The sequence below is a fragment of the Pipistrellus kuhlii genome, unplaced genomic scaffold, assembly GCF_014108245.1.
Source record: "Pipistrellus kuhlii isolate mPipKuh1 unplaced genomic scaffold, mPipKuh1.p scaffold_m20_p_56, whole genome shotgun sequence".
NCBI lineage: Eukaryota > Metazoa > Chordata > Mammalia > Chiroptera > Vespertilionidae > Pipistrellus > Pipistrellus kuhlii.
Window position 1 is genome coordinate 736,464 of NW_023425558.1, and position 21,700 is coordinate 758,163.

General features: G+C 59.5%; 1 protein-coding gene across 3 annotated transcripts; it reads left to right on the forward strand.

Annotated features, from left to right (window-relative positions):
- The first annotated feature begins 1,782 nt into the window (after nt 1-1,782).
- On the forward strand, nt 1,783-21,237 carry DPP3 (dipeptidyl peptidase 3). 3 transcript variants are annotated; one of them, XM_036416732.2, is made up of 18 exons: nt 1,783-1,933; nt 3,014-3,288; nt 6,450-6,539; nt 6,950-7,087; nt 7,575-7,649; nt 8,071-8,164; nt 9,613-9,743; nt 9,822-9,952; nt 10,070-10,128; nt 11,544-11,738; nt 11,908-12,020; nt 12,470-12,562; nt 14,919-14,981; nt 15,087-15,211; nt 15,287-15,407; nt 16,598-16,777; nt 17,477-17,639; nt 20,688-21,237. In XM_036416732.2, the coding sequence occupies exons 1-18, from the start codon at nt 1,882-1,884 to the stop codon at nt 20,846-20,848; spliced, it is 2,259 nt and encodes a 752-aa protein (XP_036272625.1). In that variant the 5' UTR covers nt 1,783-1,881; the 3' UTR covers nt 20,849-21,237. The 3 variants fall into 3 exon arrangements, with proteins under 3 accessions (XP_036272625.1, XP_036272624.1, XP_036272626.1); XM_036416731.2 differs by having other exon boundaries at nt 1,784-1,933; nt 3,011-3,288; XM_036416733.2 differs by lacking the exon at nt 1,783-1,933 and adding an exon at nt 2,527-2,601.
- Nucleotides 21,238-21,700: the final 463 nt, after the last annotated feature.

Sequence of the window (21,700 nt, forward strand, 5' to 3'; positions counted from 1 at the left end):
CCAGTGCTTTTCTCTCTCACCCCGCCTGGGAACCGGACGGGAACATTCTGACCCCAGGTCTAGCAAGGAATCTCAGACTCTGGGAGAGAGATGAGCACCGGGCACAGGCACAGCCCCAAGGAGAACTCACAAGTGGTGGCGGAGGGGGTCAGACAGCCCTGGTCTTGGCCCAGCTCTGCCCTTGCCCACTCCTGGAGTCTCCGTTTCCTCGGCTGTTAAATGGAATAAAAGCCCCATCACCGGGTGGTTGTGAATGATGGAGGGTGCCTGTACTACAGTAGGTCCTTCATGTTACTTTCCCCACCCATCTCTTCTTCATTCCCATGAGAAGAGACAAGGCTGGGACAGTCAGGGCGCCAGGGAGTGGACTGCTGTGTGCGTGCGTGTGCGTGTGCATGCGCGCTGAGGCAGGTGGAGTCTGAGGAAGGCTGAATCCCAGTGCAGGGACACCTCAGGACATGCTGGGTGGTCTTAGGGAAATAAACGAACCTATTAGCCTGTTTCCCCACCCGTACAACAGGTAAAATGATGATATCCTATTTCAAGGTTTTTGCGCAAATCAAATGAGATCCTCCATGTCCGGCTGCTAGTACGGGACCCAGTTAGGCTCAGAGTAGCCAGGATCAGAAAAATGCAGCTTGCTGAGGCTCCCAGGAGCACCGGGGTCTTTTGTTGGCCCGAATTACCCACTGGTGGCAGTGGACAGCCTACTGCCCCCTTTCCCGGGGTACATTTCAACCCCACCACGTCAGGAAGGAAGATGTGTACTCATAGACCATGGAAATGCACCAGGAAGAAGGATGGCTTGCTAAGGACATGGGCCCATTTATTGTGCTCCTCCCAGGATGCTCACCCTTGGGGCGAACAGCTGAGCTTTGTGAACAAGCAGTCAGGCAGATATTGCTTTGGGGCAAGACAAGGGTGGCAAAGCCCAAACTGGCAAGGAGCGGATGTGGATTTCCGGTCTCCTCTCCTCCCCGCATCCTCTCTGCACAACACTAGGGGGCAGCACTGACCAGTCAACCCTCCACTGAAGCTGACATCCATCCCTCAGAGAGGAAACAATTATTAGCCCCGTTTTTTTTCTGCTAAGAAAGCCAAGACTCAGAGAGGTCAAGGGACCCAACCAAGGACACAGCCGGTAGGCGGTGGAGGCCAAGTTCGACTTCAGATGGCCTGACTCCGCCTCCACTCTGATCGGGGACCCTCCCAATACTCCCACTAGGTCCCAGCTGGGGCCCGGCCCTCCTCCAGGGAGGCCGTCCAGACACACAAGGGTGGCTCTCAGGCCCGCTCTGCCCTGGTCCGCCTTTCTAGGTCGCAGGCGGCTTTCTCATCCATCAGGCGCCCCACAAGCTGCAAGAAATCGCTGTGCGTTCCGCCCGGAGAGCTCGGCGGACTCCAAAGAGCCTCCACCCCCCGGCCATCGAACCCAGCGAGGGCGGCGCGCCACATCCTCCCCTTGGTGCAGGCTTCCACCTGCCAGACTCGGAGGCCAGGGACCCGGAAAACCCCAAAGGAGATCGGGGTCCAGGCTGTGTGTGTGGGGGGCAGGGAGTGGAAGTCCCGGGGACTCCGTCAGGGACACCCATGCCGCCCCGCCCGGATCGGGGGCCTGGTCAGCCCGGTCTGCCGGCGCCGGGCCGCGGCCAGGCCCGCCACGCGGTCCCCGCCCCGCGCGAGCACCGCCCCCGAACAAAAGGCCGAGGCCGCGGGGTCCCCACCCCCCAACCCCCGCGCGACCCCGAAGCCCCGGGAAGCGGGGAGCGAGCGGGCCGGCGGAGCACGCTTCCGCGCTCCTATTGGCTGGAGGGGACGCCCATCTGGAGCCCGAGGCCCGGCGATTGGCCGGAGGGGGCGGGGCTCGCGGAGCCCCGATGAATGGGGGAGCCGGAAGCAGGAAGTGAGTGTGCGATCGGAGCCGCTGCTGCAGGTGAGGCGCGGCGCCTGGGTTTCGGGTCACGAGGTGTCATCCTCCGGGGACAGGGCGAATCCGGACCGGGTGCAAGGCCATTCCCTTCCGAACCCCCACCCAGCTCCCCTTCGGAGGCCCCCGGGGCCCCGAGGCCGAGGCATGCCCCTGGCAGCAAAGGGTTAACGCCCCTCTCAGAACCTGGGCGACCGCGCTTTGGGGCGGAGCATGGGGGGCGGCGGGGGGTGCTGAGACCCTGTCCGTGAGGGAGGGAGGACGGGGCGGAGCATGTCCTGGGTCGGGGCACCCCTGGGTCCCCACAGGCTGTGAGAGCTTCGTCAGCTACTTGGTCTCGCCCAGCCCCAGCCTCCCTCGCTGTAGAAAGTGAGTTTTCTCCCAGCCCCGAACTTCATGGCTCTGAGCCCGGGGAGAGAGCAGCAGGATGCAGGGCACGGATCCGGGGAGCACGGAGAGGGGGAAAGGAAAAGCATGAGCTGCTGTGGGTGCATTCCGTCCGGGTGACCTTATCTGATTTGCACACCCACCGGGTGAGGGTGGGGTTGCTATCGCAGGGGCGGAGGCCCAGAAAAGCGAAACAGTGGACTTGATTTTAGGAGTCTGGGACTGAGCCCGGATTGGAACCGGGTCTTCCAGCTGGTAGCCCGGGACTCTGTCGGTGTGAACAAGGGGTGAGTGGAGCTGAAGAGCCTGCAGGAGAATTTTGAGGGCCAGGAGGTCAGAAGGAGGGGTAGCCAAGAGAAGGAGGAGGGCTGGGAGTCTAGAAATGCAGGTCTCGGCTTCTGACCCTTCCCCTGTGTTACTCGGCACAGCTCCTAACCTCCCTGGGCCTCAGTTTCCCTATCTGTAAGACTAGGTAGTTGGGTTCAATATTCAAGGTTGAGGGGCCACAGGCCAAATACGGCCCACCCGTGTATTTTGTCATTTCCTTGGGTGAGCCACCTGACCTTCTCAGGAGCCTCGGTTGGCATATCTGGTGAATGGGTGCGATGGCGTTTTCTTCCTCGTGGGCTTTTGGGAGGATCAGATGAAGTCATGAGAGGGCAGCGCCAGGGGTGTGACGATGGCAATGGTTCCCAGCAGGACCCATGGCGGACACCCAGTACATCCTGCCCAATGACATCGGCGTGTCCAGCCTGGACTGCCGCGAGGCCTTCCGCCTGCTGTCGCCCACAGAACGCCTCTACGCCCACCACCTGTCGCGCGCGGCCTGGTACGGAGGCCTGGCCGTGCTGCTGCAGACCTCGCCAGAGGCCCCCTACATCTATGCCCTGCTCAGCCGGCTCTTCCGCGCCCAGGACCCCGATGAGCTGCGCCAGCACGCGCTGGCCGAGGGCCTCACCGAGGACGAGTACCAGGTCAGTTCTTTCAGGCCAACCTGCATGTCTTTTTAAAAAATATGTTTTATTGATTTTTTACAGAGAGGAAGGGGGTGGGACAGAGAGCTAGAAACATTGATGAGAGAGAAACTTCCATCAGCCGCCTCCTGCACTCCCCCTACCTGCACTCCCCCTACCGGGGATGTGCCCGCAACCAAGGTACATGCCTTTGACCTGAATCGAACCTGGGACCTTTCAGTCCGCAGGCTGATGCTCTATCCACTGAGCCACACTGGTTTCGGCCCAACCTGCATTTCTTAAATGGTCTGTGGGTGTGAGAGACCAGGAAGGAGGGGTATAAAGGTCTTTCTCGCTCTTTGGATTAAGACCCAAATTTACAAATGCTGGAGCCTCTGGCCTTCTCATTTGCAAAATACGCCTGAGGGCAGTCTGTGCCTCTCAGTGTTGTGGTGGCCTGTCTCCAAAACAAAGTTTGGCTGCAGTGATTGTAGCAGGACTGTGGGAAAAGAAAACGGCTGGAGATGCAGAGATGGTCGAGCCGTGGTCGGCAAACTGCGGCTCGAGAGCCACAGGCGGCTCTTTGGCCCCTTGAGAGCGGCTCTTCCACAATATACCACGGCCTGGGCGAGTCTATTTTGAAGAAGTGGCGTTAGAAGAAGTTTAAGTTTAAAAAATGTGGCTCTCCAAAGGAATTTCAGTCGTCGTCCTGTTGACATGTGGCTCTGTGGACTGAGGAGTTTGCCGGCCGCTGTGGTAGAGGAATGAGGCCAGGGTAGCACATCCGGTCTGTGTCTGGACCAGGTCCTGTACCGTGTGTGTGCCCCTGGGCAAAATATTCCTCCTGCCCCTGGTGTTTGTTTGTTTGTGGGTCGGTTGGCCAAGTAGCACCCGGATGCTTTGTTCATGTACTGCGAAGATCACTCCTTCTCAGTGCCTTTCCCAGAGGCGGCCCCTGAGGACAGCAGGGAGACTCCCACACGTGCATGTGTGCATGGCTCAGTTCCTTCTTTTCTCTTTTACATCCATGAGATCATGTTCTCCGTGTTCTTCTGAGCCCTGCTTTTTTCATGAAACACCACCTCTTGGAAATTTTTCATGGGATACATATAAATTCACCTCATTCCTTTTTATTGGCTGCGAGGCATTCCCCAGCAGTGTGCACTGTCATCAGTACCATCTTTTCTTTATTGCTGGGCACTCATTGTTCCCGGTTCTGTAAACAGAACCACAAACAGCACATCTGGGCCTGGGTGAGGAGGGTCTGTTTCGAGGAGAATCGCTGGGTCTGAGACTCCGCACAAACGCCTATCTTCTTCCCAGCGCGAGGCCTTGGTTTCCTCAGCGAAAGAGCTAAAAGCAGGGGAAGAGCTTACACATGGAAAGCGCTGCTCACGTACCTGTTTCCAGTGGGATTCCTTTGCTTGTGAGAAGCAGGGACTCACCCCAGACTGACTTACACGAATGAGGAAATCACGTCTTCTAGTTTCTGGCCCAGCATGTAAAGAACTCCGAAGTCCCCAGTCTGTCCTGACGACAAGTTAAAAAGCTGGACAGACTGGAAATCTGCAGCTCTTCTTAGATCGCTGGGAGAAGTGCGGTCACAGGACAGACTCTCTTTTAAAATATATTTTTATTAAAAACATTCCTCTCTGAAATCAATAAAAACATTTCTTCAACAAAGCAGAAGCAAAACAAGAAAAACAAGTCAGACCTTTAAAACAAACAAATAAAAAGGAAAAGGAACAGACGGAGACCTTATCGCGGGATCACAGAATGCTGTTCCTGCTTCCAGACCTGCTGCCCCCTCCTGGAAGCCTCTTTACAGCAGGCGCTGCTTTCAGCCAGGACACCGTGCCTGGCTATCGGAATGCTCTGACAGAGCATACCAAAGGCAGGAAGCACGGTGGGGAAAGACAGAGCGAACATCAGAACCGCACTCAGATCCCCCAGGCATGCTGGGCTCCTCAGACCAGGATTTCACCGGGCTCTGATCGGCATGTTCAGGGCTCCGGTGGGTGAGGATGGGCCACATGACAGGAAGACGAGCAGTGCACACAGGCGGGATTGCTGAGGAAGAGCCCTGGGCAGACTGCCGAAGGCCGGAGACACTGTGACTGAAGTGAGGGATGCCTTTGAGGGGTTCATTAGGAGCTGGGCCCTCAGAGGAGAGAATCTCCGAGTTTGGGGATATCTCAAGGGGAACCTCCAAAACGGAAAAGCAAAGAGGAACAGAGATGGGCGTGAGGGTGGGTGGTCAGAAACACCCAGAAGAGGCATACATGTGTGTAATGGGGACATCAGAAGGAGGAACAGAAGAAAATCTGAAGCAGTGATGACTGAGAAATGTGTTGCCAGTGGGCCTGTTTTACAGGAAATGTTAGAAGTTCTTTAGAGAGAAGGAAAGGCTATAGGCCAGAAACTCATATCTACATGGGCGATGTAGGGAGAGCACTGGAGAGGGAATAAGTGAAGGTAAAATAAAAGCTTGTGTTTTTTCTGATTCTTAATTGATCCGAGAGAGAGCAACTTGTTCAAAATCATGGCAACGGGGTATTCAATCACACGTGTCTGTCTGCCTGTAAATCAAACATACGCATGTTACCTGTCAGTGAGATGAATGACAGCAATGATACGAGGGAGGGAAGGCGGGAATTAGGATAAGAATTTCTATGATAAGGGACTGCCACCGCCAGGAGAGCCACAGTGTTCTTTGAAAGCGGACTTGGGGTCGTTGTAAATGTGTTTGGGGGGAAGGGAGATGAGGTTCAGTGGCCGGAGGAAGGGGAGACTAGATTTGGGGCTGGCAGAAGCCACAGAGCAGCTGGCCCTACGGTGAATGCTTCCGGTGCCCGCTCGCTGCCGGCCAGGTGGGGGCCGAGGACAGCGGGTCTCCTGCACCAGGGGGCGGTGTTTCCAGGGGCCTGGAGGGCGCGTGGGGTGGCCGCGGTGGCTGAGCGGGCGCTGGGCAGGCGGGGACAAAGGTGGAGGAGCTGAGACCGGTGTGGAGGGACAGGGGCCGTGGGAAGATGGTCTGTGGTATGTGGGGCTTCTCGGGATCTGGGTCCTGCCCCCAGATTTCCCAGCCTCACCCGCGCTGGTTCCTCTGGGCGCTGCCATCTGGGGAGCGCACTGGCCTGGGCCGGAGGCCCCTCCCGGTGTCTGACGCCCCCTCCCCCCAGGCGTTCCTGGTCTACGCCGCGGGCGTCTACTCCAACATGGGCAACTACAAGTCCTTTGGCGACACCAAGTTTGTTCCCAACCTGCCCAAGGTGAGCCGGGGGGGCCGGGGTTTCGGGGCCACTGACCCTGTCACTGCCATCTGCATGACCGCCCCCTGGCCGTGCTGACCCAGGGGTGGGCTCTGGAAACCCTGGGGCGCTGGCAGAAATGAAGCTGTTGGCACGGCGAGTCCCTCCCTGGGGCTGGGGCTCGGGCCCGCCTGGCTCCCGCCCCTCCTGTGCACACGCGCTGCCTGGTGATCGTGTGGATGCAGCTTCTGACGGAAATGTCTGGGGCAGGACCCGAGGTTCCACACGCCTCGGGCACGGCCGGTGCTGCCGGGCCCTCGGCCGCTGGCGGTCTCACGCGGTGGGATCAGAGCTTGGGCGGGGCGGGGCGGGGCGGGGGCTCCGGGGCAGGTGTGGGCGGGGTGGCCAGGCCAGTGGCTCCTTCCCCGCAGGACAAGCTGGAGCCTGTGATCCTGGGGAGTCAGGCCGCCCAGCAGCACCCAGAGGCAGTGCGGGGCCTCTGGCAGACCTGCGGGGAGCTCATGTTCTCTCTGGAGCCCAGGCTGCGGCACCTCGGGCTGGGGAAGGAGGTAAGGTCCCTCCCGGGGCCACCGGTGTGGTGTGCAGAGAGGCGGTGGGCTCTGCCTGGCACTCAGGAGGCAACGCGCTCCCACCTCGGGCCTCAGTTTTGCCATCTGCAAAATGGATAGAATGCGTCCTGGCACCCCGGGATGCTGAGTGCAGACGGAGGGAAGGAGAGAGGAGCTGAGTGAGCTGGGGCGGAAGGAGAGGAGGGGGTCAGGCTTCCCGGCTCTTGGGAGCTGCGAGGGGTGAGCATCCTGGTGCTGGGAGTTGGGCCGGCCTGCGAGAGGCTGGGGCCGAGCTGCGGGAGCCGGAGATGGGCCTGCTTCCTCCGTTGCTGGATTCACAGTTTTTTTCCTGGGAAGAGATGGAGGGGGCAGGGTGGAGGCTGCTGGGGAGAGGCAGGAGGCTGGGCTGGAGAGGGTGCCCTGGGAGCTTGGCCAGCCGCCCCTGCCGCCCCGCCCTCCGCACTCTCCCGTCGGCCCCTCCCCACAGGGCATCACCACCTATTTCTCCGGGGATTGCACCATGGAAGATGCCAAGCTGGCCCAGGACTTTCTGGACTCACAGGTCTGGGGAACTTGGGGTCGTGGTTTGATGGGGCCCCTTCGCCACTGGCACTTACTCCTGGGTCTCGGCTTGGGTTCTGGACGCCCCCACCCCACCCCAGGCTGAAGGGCCTATGACAGCCTCCAGAACATCAGAGCTGCTGGGGGGTCACGGGTGGGGCTCACCCCCCAGCTCAGCAGCTCTGGGACCAGTTTCTTGGTCTGTGAAATGGGCCTGCCTTGCGAGGCCCTGGGCTGGCTGCCATGCGGTGCTGGGCACCGCTGAGTCAGCGCTTAGGAACGTTAGTGCTCCGTCTCCTGAGCAGAGAGCTTTCCGGCTCTCCCTGCTCCCGGCCAGGGCTCCACATCTCCTCTCCTCGGTGTGACCCCCACACCCCCCTCTGGACTTCCTCTCCCTCACCCCCCGCCCTGGTCTCTTCCAGAACCTCAGTGCCTACAACACCCGGCTCTTCAAGGGCGCTGACCAGGACGGGAAGCCCTGCTACGAGGTGCGTCTGGCTTCCGTGCTCGGCACAGGTGAGCTCCCCTCTCTGGCCCGTACGCGGGGGTGACGTGCTTCTGAATTCCCCGCAGGGTCCCTCAGGAAAAGTCAGGTCCCTCCACTTTGTTATTCAGAGCTCTGATTACAAGGGAGGAAATCTTCCAGATTTATCTAAACCCAAAGGGGAGCCTTACTGGTCTGGCTCAGGGGATAGAGCGACAGCCTGCAGACCTGCAGACTGAGGGGTCCTGGGTTCGATTCCGGTCAAGGGCATGTGCCTTGGTTGCGGGCACATCCCCAGTAGAGTGTGTGCAGGAGACAGCTGATCAATGTGTTCTCTCTCATCGATGTTTCTAACTCTCTATCCTTCTCCCTTCCTCTCTGTAAAAAAATCAATAAAACATTTTTTAAAAAAAATAAATTAACCAAAAGGGGACTTTACAGACAGGGGTAATTAGGAAGCCCAGAGTATGAAGGCTTCAGGCACAGCTGGCTCCAGCTGCTCAGATATATGTATATATGTTTTGTATAATCTGTAAGTATATTTTATTGATCATAGGCAACAAGTAACATACAACAGAGAATCAGTTGCTTCTGTAATGAATCACAAATTTAGTGGCATAAAACAACGTACATTTATTCTGTTGCAGTTCTGGAGGTCCGAGTCTAAAATAAGACTCCAGCTCCTTCCAGAGCTTTCTGGGTGGGGTAGATGTGTTTCCTTACCTCTTTCAGCTTCCGGCGGCGGCGGCCTGCACTCCTTGGCTCATGGCCCTTCCTCACCCTCTCCAACTTCTTTCTTTGCTTCTCGTGTCTACCACCCTTTTGTCTCCTTATAAGTTCCAATGTCATTACAGTTAGGCTGTGTTTTCAAAATACAATCTGCCACACTGGGTTTGAACCCTCCTTGGCCACTAGCTGGCCTGCGTGACCTTAGAAAACTTAATTAGCCTAAGGGTGCCTTAGTTTCCCCATCTGAAAAATGGAGATAATGATCACCCCTTCCCCCGAATGGCTATGGGGCTTAAATGAGTAGCCACATGTAAAGCACTTAGAATATTTCATGTTACCTAATATGTCTCTCTCTGTTTTTTTAATCCTCACCCGAGGATATTTTTCCATTGATTTTTTTTTTTTTTTTTTTTTTTTTGAGAGAGTGGAAAAGAGAGGGAAAGACAGAGAGAAATATCGATGCAGGAGAAACACATTGATTGGTTGCCCCCTGCACTAGCTCTGACCAGAGAGGAGCCTGCAACCGAGGTACATGCCCTTGACGAATTGAACCTGGGACCCTTCAGTCCACAAGCCGACCTAGCCACTGAGCCACACTGGCTTGGGCCCTAGCGTGTCTGTTTTGGAAGATGGAAGTTGATTTCTGTAGGCCGTGAGCAGCCGCGGGAAAGCTTAGAGTCCGTGTCTCGGAAAGAGGCCTGCGGGGTGCTCTGCACTCGCCTTTTCCCTGAGCGACGCCCCCTTCCCTCAGAGCCCGCTCTAGACCCCGAAATGACTTCCAAGTTGAAGAGCCACGAGTTCCGGGGGCGCCGTTTCCAGGTGACCCGGGGGGACTACGCGCCCATCCTGCACAAGGTGGTGGAGCAGCTGGAGAAAGCCAAGGTGGGCCTGGCGGGTGGAGGCAGCTCTGGGCGGTGGGGGGCGGGGGGCCCGAGGCTGATCGGCCTCTTCGCGCCCCAGACGTACGCGGCCAACAGCCACCAGGAGCAGATGCTGGCCCAGTACGTGGAGAGCTTCACCCAGGGCTCCATCGAGGCCCACAAGCGTGGCTCCCGCTTCTGGATCCAGGACAAAGGCCCCATCGTGGAGAGGTGAGGGCCCAGCCGTCCCCCCGCCCCGCCCTCCCTCCTGCCCCCCTTCCCCCCTCCTGTCTACCCCTTCTACCCCCCTCCTGCCCCCCCTCCTCAGCTCTCCCTTCTCTCCCCCAGCTACATCGGGTTCATCGAGAGCTACCGAGACCCCTTCGGCTCCCGTGGAGAGTTCGAAGGTAACGTCTGGGGCGGGAGGCCAGCTGGAGACCCTCCCCTGTGTCCTCTGAGGGGTCTCACCGCCCCTTGGCAGTAACGGTAACACTGACCCCTGCCGGCCGTGACGAGGCCCCATGTGCAGGCCCCTTGCCTGTGTGGCTCATGGGGACACCTGTCCTCACCGCACAGAGGTGGGAGCTGGAGCACGGTAGGCGGGTGGCCGAACCCAGGTGCCTTGGCTACAAGCCACGTTGGTGCTGCCTGTGGTGTCTGGGCTGGACACAGGCTCTGTCTGCTCCATGCCTGGCTTTGCTTACTTGTCAGTTACCCCACCTCTGAGCACCAGTCACCCCCTCTGGGTGTCGGGGGGCGGGCGGTGTGTGCTCAGCACATGCCAGGCACATGGAAGTGCTGGGTGACTGAGCATAATGGAACCCAGGGCAGGCGGCAGGCCGCCTCGGCCCCGGTGCCCGCACGCCCCACAGGACCCACCTCTGCAAGGCAGGGCAGCCCGTCTCTGCCAGGCCCCTGGACGTAGAGTCCGGAGCATCCAACTGCCAAAAAGCCAGAGAGGGAACTTGGGGGGAGAGAGGAAAGCCCCAGGAGCCAACAGGGGGCTTGGACCTGAGCCCATAGACCAGGCCCGGGGACAAGGCGGCGGGAGCAGGCAGCCGGGGCCCGAGCGGGGACAGACGTGCACGGCCACAGCTTCCTGCCCGGGCCTGGTCCGCCAGGGCTGTCTGAGGGCTGGACCCCACAGCCGCCTCCACAGCCCCGAGCTCAGAGGCCTCCCCATGTTTTACGGAACTCACTGTGTGATTAGGAAGGTCGCCCATGTTCATGGTCAGCAATTTTGAAACTACAGGAAAAAAGCTGTGATTGCACCCACGCCAAGGTTAGCATTGGAATACACTTTTTTAAAAATATATATTTTATTGATATTTTACAGAGAGGAATAGAGAGGGACAGAGAGTTAGAAACATCGATGAGAGAGAATCATTGATCAGCTGCCTCCTGCACACTCCCCCCCACACCCTCTACTGGGGAATGTGCCTGCAACCAAGGTACATGCCCTTGACCGGAATCGAACCTGGGACCCCTGAGTCCGCAGGCCGATGCTCTATCCACTGAGCCAAACCGGTCAGGGCAAAAGCGCCTTTTTTTGCTCCTCAGTCCTTCCACGGGGAATCCGATCTCCCCACCTCCCCCCGTGCACTCCCACAAACACCTTTAGGATTCGGCTCTGCTGTTCCCCAGGGAAGCCCTTCTCCCCGTTCCAGCCGCCCCAGGCAGGTCCTGCCTCCCAGTGGCCAGCACAGGGTTGGGGCACGTAGCGGACGGCACTCAGTGCTGAAGACCAGCGGGGGGAGGGAGGACGGGGGAAGGGGAGGGGAGGGCCCCCCCCAACCCTGCCCACCCTCGCCCCCTCCCGCAGGCTTCGTGGCCATGGTGAACAAGGCCATGAGCGCCAAGTTCGAGCGGCTGGTGGCCAGTGCGGAGCAGCTGCTGAAGGAGCTGCCCTGGCCCCCCGCCTTCGAGAAGGACAAGTTCCTGACCCCGGACTTCACCTCCCTGGACGTTCTCACCTTCGCCGGCTCCGGCATTCCCGCCGGCATCAACATCCCCAACTGTGAGCCACCGCTTGAGCCTCCCCCTTCTCCCCCTCCTCCCTCCCCTCCCCCCCTCCACACGCGCCCGGCACTGCTGCCCCCTCGTTCACACCCCAGCCTGCTGCCCTCGTCCGATTCCCCGCCTGTGACCCTCCCCTGTGCCCTCCCCCCGGCCCCCCGCCCCTGCAGACGACGACCTGCGGCAGACGGAAGGCTTTAAGAACGTGTCGCTGGGGAACGTGCTGGCCGTGGCCTACGCCACGCAGCGGGAGAAGCTCACCTTCCTGGAGGAGGAGGACAAGGTGGGCCCGGGAGGCAGGCCCTGGCGCAGGGTCCGGGGAAGAGCCGCCTCGCAGTTGGTGCCCCGGGACTTCAGGTCAAAGGGAGCAGCCCTTCCCCCTGGGCCGCGGCGGAGGAGCTGGGCCGTGGTGTCCGCCGTGGAGCCCGAGGTGGCGTGGCCGTCACCACGCGTGCACCGCGCCGGCCCTCGGCGTGGCAGGTGGCGCGGCCGTGGCGGGCGGCGTGGCCGTCACCATGCATGCACCGCGCCGGCCCTCGGCGCGGCAGGCGGCGTGGCCGTGGCGGGCGGCGTGGCCGTGGCGGGATGTGCGTGTCCGCCGTGGAGCCTGAGGCGTCGCAGGCCGTCACCACGCGTGCACCGCGCCGGCCCTCGGCGTGGCAGGCAGCGTGGCCGTGGCGGGCTGCGTGGCCGTGGCAGCACGTGGACGGTGTGGCCTCTGTTGTCTCGCAGGACCTGTACATCCGCTGGAAGGGGCCCTCCTTCGACGTGCAGGTGGGTCTGCACGAGCTGCTGGGCCACGGCAGCGGCAAGCTCTTCGTGCAGGTAAGGACGCGCCGACGGCCCCGGGCACGGCCTGCAGCCCCCGCCCTCATCGGCCCTTCTCAGGGGCGAGGCTGCCCCAGGATTGGCCTCCAGGGGCTTTGGGGCGGGTGGCGAACAGGACCCCCTAAACAGCCAAGTCCCTATGTCACCCTCCCCCGAGATGGCCCAGAAGCTCCAAGGACTGAATGGGACCCGCAGGACAGTCCAGCTGGGGTCCCCCCAGGCTCTCCCCCAAGGAGGAATGGCCGGGCTCCTGCCAGGGAAGCCGGCCCTGAGGGTGGGACTCGGCCACCGCGGGGACAGTCTGACGCTCTGGTCCTGAGGCTGTGGCGCCGTCTAACTGTAGGGCCATTCCTGGAGCTTGCATCCTCCGGGTATGGCAGCGAGCCTCTCCCACAGCAGCCCTTCCTGCCAGCTGCGCAGAGTGGCTGCAGCCCTGAGACACCCACTCGGGGAATGTGAAAAAGACGGAGGCTTTCTCGCAAGCTGAGAGACGGCATTGTGGCTGCCCAGCACAGAGCTGCAGGGATGAGAGTGGAGGGGGTGGGGAGAGCATTGAGTGTGGCCTTGCTCCCTGTGGGTGGAGCTGCCCGCCGAGTGGGGAAGGAAGGACCAGAGCTGGGGCTTGGGATCTGGGCCTGGACGTCAGGAGGATTCGAGCAGCCGCTGGTGGGAACAGCCGTCTGGCGTCAGACCTCGTCTGGGCTTTGAAGTCACAGGGAAGCCGGGACGAGCGCGGAAAAGTGTGTTCGTGTCACTGAGCCTCAGCTGACATGTCTGTAAAATGGGCTTCCCCACCCCTACACTGGGGGCTGTTGTGAGGGATCACAGCAAAGCCCTGGGCTTTCCTGGCACATGAAGGCCCTTAGCAAATGTGTTCCTAGTAAGAACAGGTTATTATTATTTAATATATTTTATTGATTTTTTTACAGAGAGGAAGGGAGAGGGATAGAGAGCTAGAAACATCGATGAGAGAGAAACACCCATCAGCTGCCTCCTGCACACCCCCACTGGTACGTGCCCTTGACAGGAATCGAACCTGGGACCCTTGAGTCCGCAGGCCGATGCATTATTAAGGGGCAGTGAGCACAGGGCTGTGTGCTCTGATTGTTCGGGGGTCTTGGTTTCTGAGCCTCAGTGTCCCCCTCTGTGCAGGGGGTGACAGTGGACCCCCCGGAGGGTAGTTGTGAGGGCTGAGGGAAGCTGCGCGAAAGGTGCTGAGCACACAGACAGGACGGTGAGGGCGATGCTTGTTCGAGATCGCAGAGCAGGAACGGGGCTCTGCCAGCCCGGGGAGCCGGCGGGAGCCGGAGGGAGGAGCCGCGGGCCCACCCACTGGGACCGCTCTGGTGGGGTCCGGAGAACTGAGGCCCGCAGCTCGCCCTCCCCGCCTGGGGGCAGGGGCTGTGTTCTCCCACCTCCCGGGGCTCAGGTTTGGAGGCAGCAGTGTCGATGGGCCTGCTGCTCCTGCGGTCCGCCCCCGGTCCCCCCCCCCCGGTCCCCTGCTGTCCTCCCCGGTCCCCCGCTGTCCGCCCCCGGTCCCCCGCTGTCCGCCCCGGTCCCCCGCTGTCCGCCCCCGGTCCCCCGCTGTCCGCCCCCAGTCCCCCGCTGTCCGCCCCTGGTCCCCTGCTGTCCGCCCCCGGTCCCCCGCTGTCCGCCCCGGTCCCCCGCTGTCCGCCCCGGTCCCCTGCTGTCCGCCCCGGTCCCCCGCTGTCCGCCCCCCGGTCCCCCGCTGTCCGCCCCGGTCCCCCGCTGTCCGCCCCGGTCCCCCGCTGTCCGCCCCGGTCCCCCGCTGTCCGCCCCGGTCCCCGCTGTCCGCCCCGGTCCCCTGCTGTCCGCCCCGGTCCCCGCTGTCCCCCGCTGTCCGCCCCGGTCCCCCACTGTCCGCCCCGGTCCCCCGCTGTCCGCCCCCCGGTCCCCCGCTGTCCGCCCCGGTCCCCTCCCGGTCCCCTGCTGTCCACCCCGGTCCCCCGCTGTCCGCCCCCGGTCCCCCGCTGTCCGCCCCGGTCCCCCGCTGTCCGCCCCCGGTCCCCCGCTGTCCGCCCCGGTCCCCCGCTGTCCGCCCCGGTCCCCTGCTGTCCGCCCCGGTCCCCCGCTGTTCGCCCCGGTCCCCTCCCGGTCCCCTGCTGTCTGCCCCGGTCCCCTGCTGTCCACCCCGGTCCCCCGCTGTCCGCCCCCGGTCCCCCGCTGTCGGCCCCGGTCCCCCGCTGTCCGCCCCGGTCCCCTGCTGTCCGCCCCGGTCCCCCGCGTCTTTCTGGGCCGCTTGTCAGGCTCTCGGAGTCGAGGCCCGAAGGCCCGGACCCGGGCACGGGCACCTTTTCCCGCCTGCCCCCTGCCAGTGACCCTTCTCCCGCAGGACGAGAAAGGAGCATTCAACTTCGACCAGAAGACGGTGATCAACCCGGAGACCGGGGAGCAGGTGAGGGTGGCCCCGGCGGAGCCCCGGGGTGCTGGGAGGGCGGGAGGGTGGCCCAGGTGGGGTGGCGGCCGTCCTTACACCTGCTCCCCGGGTCCCCCCTCCCAGATCCAGAGCTGGTACCGCAGCGGGGAGACCTGGGACAGCAAGTTCAGCACCATCGCCTCCAGCTACGAGGAGTGCCGGGCGGAGAGCGTGGGCCTCTACCTCTGCCTCCACCCCCAAGTGCTGGAGTAGGTGGGGGTGGAGGCAGGGAGGGCAGGGCCCGGGCAGCCTCGCACCCCCTGACACCTCCCTCCCGTCCCCAGGATCTTCGGCTTCGAGGGGGCGGACGCGGAGGACGTGATCTACGTGAACTGGCTCAACATGGTGCGGGCGGGGCTGCTGGCACTGGAGTTCTACACCCCAGAGGCCTCCAGCTGGCGGCAGGTGGGCCCGGGCCCTCAGGAGGGGGCGCCTGGCCTGGGTGCAGCGATGGGGCCATCTCAGACTCCGCTGCCTGTGGGGACAGGCCCCGTCGGTGCCGTGGGAAATGGGAGTAATGAGCTCCCTGCCCGCCTTCGAGGGAAATGGAATGAGATGGTTTTACTGCGACCCCCCCAACAGGCAGCTTGCTCAGGGCTTACTCTGTGCCAGGCCCCGCGCTGAGCACTTCACAGGAATCCACTCATTTGTCCCCGGTGCCAGCCCTGGGAGGGGGGGGCGGGGGGGCTGCTATTACTGACGATTTAGAGATGAGGCAATCGAGGCCCAAAGAGAATCAGTGACTTGCTGCTGAGTAGCAGAGCCAGGACTCATACCCAAACATCTGCCTCCAGAGCCGTCAGGCTGGGCTGCTCGGTCACGAGATGTCCTTTGGAGACAGGGGAAGCAGTAGAATGTTTTAAAACACATGTGTCAAACACAAGGCCCGCGGGCCAAATCCGTCCCGCCAGGCCTTGCAATGTGGCCCGCACCGCGCTGTCATCACTGCACTCCGCTGCGTTTCCATCACAATGACAGTTTATGACTGTTAAGTAAACCATTCGGCCCGCGATTTAGGCTGGATTTTAGATTTTGGCCCCTTCTCTGATTGAGTTCGACACCCCTATTTTAAAAAGTCAAATAAGTATGCTTTCAGGAGGCACTATCATATCAGCAGGATACACATGGTAGAGTTCGGGAAACAGGTCTGAGTGCGTCCTGGCTCTCCCTTAGCAGCCGTGTGACCCTAAGCCTCTGTTTTGTCACCTGTAAACTGGGAATAATGATGCCCTCTCTGTCTCTCTGTTGAGTGCAAACAAGGTTGTGAAGGGGAAAGTGCTTGGGGTCCGAGGGGAGGCTGCCTGAGGATAACGGCTCTCCCAGGGGCCAGTGTGGAGCGGCAGAGGGCATGCTGGTGGCCAGGGTTGCCCAGGTCCTGCCTGCAAATGGCCTCCGTGTCCCCCAGGGCAGCCTGCCCTCCCTTATGAGCCAGGGAAGGAGGGGGCACCTGAGGGAAGAGGAATGGGCAGAAAAGGAGAGAATACAGTAAGGATAACTGACAGTGGGCAAGGACTATATATCCGGTCTTGGATCAAACACTTCGTAGATCTTACCTCAGGGCTACGATGACCCCTTTTTTCCCCCTGGCCCTGCAGGCCCACATGCAGGCCCGGTTTGTGATCCTGAGGGTCTTGCTGGAGGCCGGCGAGGGACTCGTCACCATCACTCCCACCACAGGCTCCGATGGGCGCCCGGACGCCCGGGTCCGCCTCGACCGCGGCAAGATCCGGTCGGTGGGCAAGCCCGCCCTGGAGCGGTTCCTGCGGAGACTGCAGGTGAGCCGCCTCTGGCCTCGGAAGCCCCTCCAGGCTCACCCTCCCTCCCCACCATGACTGCCATCCGCCTCCCCGACTGATTAGTGCGACGCTGGAGAACGGCCTGCGGGTTGCCTGTGTGGAGGCACGGTCACCCGGCCTGCAGACCATCGCGTCTCCTGGATGTTCATCAGACAAGGCTGCCCAGCAGTCCTGGGCGGCAAAAGCACAGGTTACCCATCAGCAAAGAGGTTACCTTGTGTGTGTTTGCTGGGATGAGTGGATGCCCTACAGCGGTGTGAGCTAGGGCTGCACGCATGAACACAGTGAATCTCAGGCGTAGCTTGAGCAGAAAAAGCAAATCACGGTAAAATGTACACACTGTATGGTTGAGCGGAAAGCAAGGGAATAAAAGCCCAGAACTGAGGGCTGTTCCTTCAGCCCAGAGGCCACAGGGTCAGTCACAGAAAGGCAGTCGGACTCACTCTTGAGCTGGTGGCGGTTGTATGGTGTCGTGTTCTTTCTAACGTGTGTGTTAGGTATTTGAAGAGGCGCTCACTGTGTGCTAAGCACTTAGTCTGCCTTCCTGTCCCCTTCAGCGGGCAGCACTCGGAGCATATGTGGTGCAGGGCTGGGCACCATCAGCTGCGGCCCCAGCAGATCCCTGTGGGTGCGGGGCGGGCGCCCATCCGGGCACTGACGCCTTCCGCCTCCCCACAGGTTCTGAAGTCCACGGGGGACGTGTCCGGAGGCCGGGCCCTGTATGAGGGGTACGCGGCGGTCACCGACGCCCCCCCCGAGTGCTTCCTCACCCTCAGGGACACGGTGCTGCTCCGCAAGGAATCCCGGAAGCTCATCGTCCAGCCCAACACCCGCCTCGAAGGTAACGCCTCCTGGGCCTCCTCTGGTGGGGGCCACGCGGCCCTAGGGGAGCACAGAGGGGGCCTGTGAGAGGCCAGGGGCTCAGGGAGGGCTCTCTGGGGTCGCTTCTGCCTGGCTCCCTGCCACAATCCTCATGCCAGAACTCAGGCCAAAACCTCCCAAAACCTCGGCGTCTACCATCACCCCCATCACTACCACTGTCCGTGGCCCTGCTGATTATAAGATGGCCGCAGAAGGTTTGAGAAAGGCCAGCAGAGCCAGGGCTAGTGGGACATACAGAGCCCAGGGGGGCCTGGCATGGTACCAGAGAGTCAGACCTCGCCCTGACCTGAGTCACATCGGGCGGTGAGTGGGGACCCCGCGGGCCGAGTGGAACCCGGGGGGGCGGTGGGACCCAGCGGAGCCAGGACAGAGATCCCTTTACCTTCTCAAGTGATGACCCCTTCCCAGGAGCCTGGCCCTGTGTGCATCCACTTGGATCTTTTGAATTCAAAGCCCTTGGGGATCCCAGCACCTGCTGGTTCACCTTCCCTCAGCCCTTGATGCGTCTACCCTGACATCTGGCTCCCAAGGCACCGATGAGGTCACGGCAGGAGCTTCGGAACTGCTCCGTGACCTTGTCTCAGCACCTGGCAGCTCTGCGCTTGGGTGTCTTTGTTCAGAAAGCCAGGCTTGATGTGTGCTTACGTTAGAGTGAGCCTGAATTAAGTACTTCCTTCAAGTTCTAAGTGCTCTCTGTGGACCAACCCTTTAAATCCTCATAATAATCCAATGAGGTAGATATTTTTATTACCCCATTTTACAGATAAGGCAATTGAGGCACAGAGAGTAAATTACTCAAGGGCTCATAGCTCTCTATTGGAAGAGCCAGGAGTGAATATAGACGCGTTTCCTCTTCACATCCTGGGTGGGCGTGAGGATTGAAGTCAGTAATTCCCTCCGCCTGCTGAGGAAGAAGCATTTAAGAGGCTTATCCTAAACTCTTTCCACTCCAGAGGCTCCATGGCCCTTTGCTGACCTCAGCGACCCTCTTGCCTGGTTCACTGCCCTCCGGGCACATGGGCCTCCAACCCCCTGAGCTTGCTCTGTTCCTCTCTTTTTTTTTTTTTTTTTTTAATAAATTTTATTGATTTTGTACAGAGAGGAAGAGAGAGAGATAGAGAGTTAGAAACATCGATGAGAGAGAGTCATTGATCAGCTGCCTCTTGCACACCCCCCCACCAGGGATATGCCCGCAACCAAGGTACATGCCCTTGACCAGAATCGAACCCAGGTCCCCCCTTCAGTCCCCAAGCCAACGCTCTATCCATTGAGCCAAACCGGTCTCAGCTGCTCCTCTAACTCTTGCACTCGCTGTTCCTTCTGCGTGGCCAGTCCTCTCCCAGGCCTCTGGCTGGCTGGCTCTTGTCATCTGGGGCTCAGTCTAATGGCATCTCCTGGGAGAGGCTGTCTCTGACCCCTCCGTCTAAAGCAACCCCTTTCGTCCCTCTTGGCTTTCTCTTCTTCATGCTCCCGTCACTCTGCCATCTTCCTGTCTGCCTCATCTCTATGACGCAGAAGCAGCGTGTTCCCTGCACCCAGCATGGGACCTGGCACACTGAAGCTGCTCAGTGCCTGTCAAATAAGCGAATGAATGAATGAATGAATAACGAATATGAATCATACGAGGCCTACATTAAGTGCTCGTTACATGGACAATATCGTCATCACTTTGATTGTTCCGCCCTGCAAGGGCCATTGGGGATCAAGAGGTGAATGGGACCCAGGACCTCGCCTTAAGTAGCTCACAGCCCATTAGGGAAGCCTGCGTGAGTGCCCAGGAGACGCAGACAGTGGTTTGAACAGGTGAAGAAAAGATCAAGTTCACTTTCAGGGGAGTCAGGGAAGGTTCTGGGGAGGAAGTGGTGATTACAGGAGGCCGAAGGCCAGGTTGGATTTTCTTTTTGTTTATTTTTTATTTTTTTGTTTGGATTTTCAAAGTTAGTGTTGGTAGTGATGATGCTAGCTAACTTCCTAGGACTTTTATTTATTTATTATTATTTTTTAAAAAATATATCTTATTGATTTTTTACAGAGAGGAAGGGAGAGAGATAGAGAGCTAGAAACGTCGATGAGAGAGAAACATCAACCAGCTGCCTCTTGCATACCCCCTACCGGGGATGTGCCCGCAACCAATGTACATGCCCTTGACCGGAATCGAACCTGGGACCTTTCAGTCCGCAGACCGACGCTTTATCACTGAGCCAAACCAGTTTCGGCCTTCCTAGGACTTTTATATGCCAGGCCCTGGGTAAAAACTTCCCATGGATTAAGTCCCCACTTTTCAGCTGCAAACTGAGACACAGAGGGACTGTATGTGCCTGAGGTCACACAACTAGTGGTGGCAGAACCAGAATTTGAACTTGGGCCATTTGAACCCAGAGCCTGTGCTCTTAGCTCTGTGCAGGGCACATTGCCACAGAGCACAACAAGGCACGGTGGGGGGAAGTGTGTTAGGGGGAACTGCCTCCCTTAACATGAGTAAGTAGGTCAGAGATAACGCTGCTGGTGGTAGCTAGCACTTGTGGACCACTCACTTGATGCATTATTATATGTAATCACTACAGCTCCTTGAGGGACAAGGTACTGTGCTCACCCCCACTTCACAGATGAGGAAACTGGGGCTTAGAGGTTGAGAAGCTTGTCTGAGGTCCCACAGTGGGCAGAGGTTAAGCAGTTGCTGGACTGTAAGCTCCTGGAGGCCAAGGACAGTATCTGTGTATCCTGGTACGGCACCTGGCATCCATCTTTTATTAATCGAATGGATGAATACAGCAGTTCATTAAGTCCTCGCCCTCTAATATTTCCTTCCTCGTAGGATTATTGTAAGGATGAATAGATAAACCTAAAACACTGGGCACAGTTTTTGGCACACGGCAGGAGCTCAGGAAGAACTAGCCACTGATGATGATGGTGATGATGATGATGATGATGACGATGGTGGCGATGACAATTCTGCTTCCCTATTAAGACTTTCTCTGCTGCTGTTTTCTCTCCGTCTCCTCCCCAGGCTCAGAAGTGCAGCTTCTTGAGTACGAGGCCTCGGCTGCTGGTCTCATCCGGTCCTTCTCCGAGCGCTTCCCCGAGGATGGGCCCGAGTTGGAGGAGGTCCTCACGCAGCTGGCCACCGCTGATGCCCGCTTCTGGAAGGCTCCATCTGGCCAGGCGTAACGCAGATTATTTGTACGGCCCCTCCCCCGCGCCATCCAACCAAGGTTGCAGGTGGCCCCTTTTTTAGGTGCACATCCAGGGGGCCAAGGGGGGGCCGGAGCTCAGGCCGTGGTGCTACCTCAGCTGAGGGTGGTGACATTAACCCCTTCCGTGCATCAGCACTTTCCACTTTACCAACTACTTCCCTGTGGTAATCTCATTTGATCTGTGCTGCCCTCTGTGGGCCAGGCGAGGCCGGGCAGGGCGCCTTATCCTGTTTCCCACACGAGGAAACGGAAGTTTTGAGAAGTGACCCAGCTAGAGCCTGCAGGACTCAAAACCTCTCCCTGTCCAGTGCTCTTCATGTATTACTTTTATAACCAGAAAAATAAATATTAGAAATAAATAAACATTGTGGTCTGAGCCAATTGCTCCTTGTCTCTGCTTCACTTTTCTTCTGCTCCTCGCAGGGTAGTGGGTCCAGGGCTGGGGAGGGGGCAGGAGGGTCATGTTCAGGCTTCCATCCCCTGAGGATATATGCACGCAGTGACAGCATTGTGCATAGCACCATTTCTGCAGTCCTCCTGTGGCATTTCTTATATTTTGAAATATTCTGGGAGTCTAAGCCGGGACTGGTTTGGCTCAGTGGATAGAGCATCGGCTTGGTGACTGAAGGGCCCCGGCTTCGATTCCGGTCAAGGGCATGTACCTTGGTTGCGGGCATATCCCCAGTAGGGGGCTTGCAAGAGGCAGCTGATCTATGACTCTCTCATTGATGTTTCTAACTTTCTATCTCCCTTCCTCTCTGTATAAAAGTCAGTAAAATATATTTAAAAAAAATATTCTGGGAGTCTAAAAACTAGAAACCTGCAA

Bases quoted from the DNA above. Each gene is read 5' to 3' on its own strand.
- DPP3 (XM_036416731.2), top strand. From the start codon at position 1,882: ATGGGGGAGCCGGAAGCAGGAAGTGAGTGTGCGATCGGAGCCGCTGCT. The intron at 7,088-7,574 runs GTAAGGTCCCTC...CCCTCCCCACAG, and splicing joins ACCTCGGGCTGGGGAAGGAG to GGCATCACCACCTATTTCTC. The intron at 8,165-9,612 runs GTGAGCTCCCCT...CCCTTCCCTCAG, and splicing joins GGCTTCCGTGCTCGGCACAG to AGCCCGCTCTAGACCCCGAA.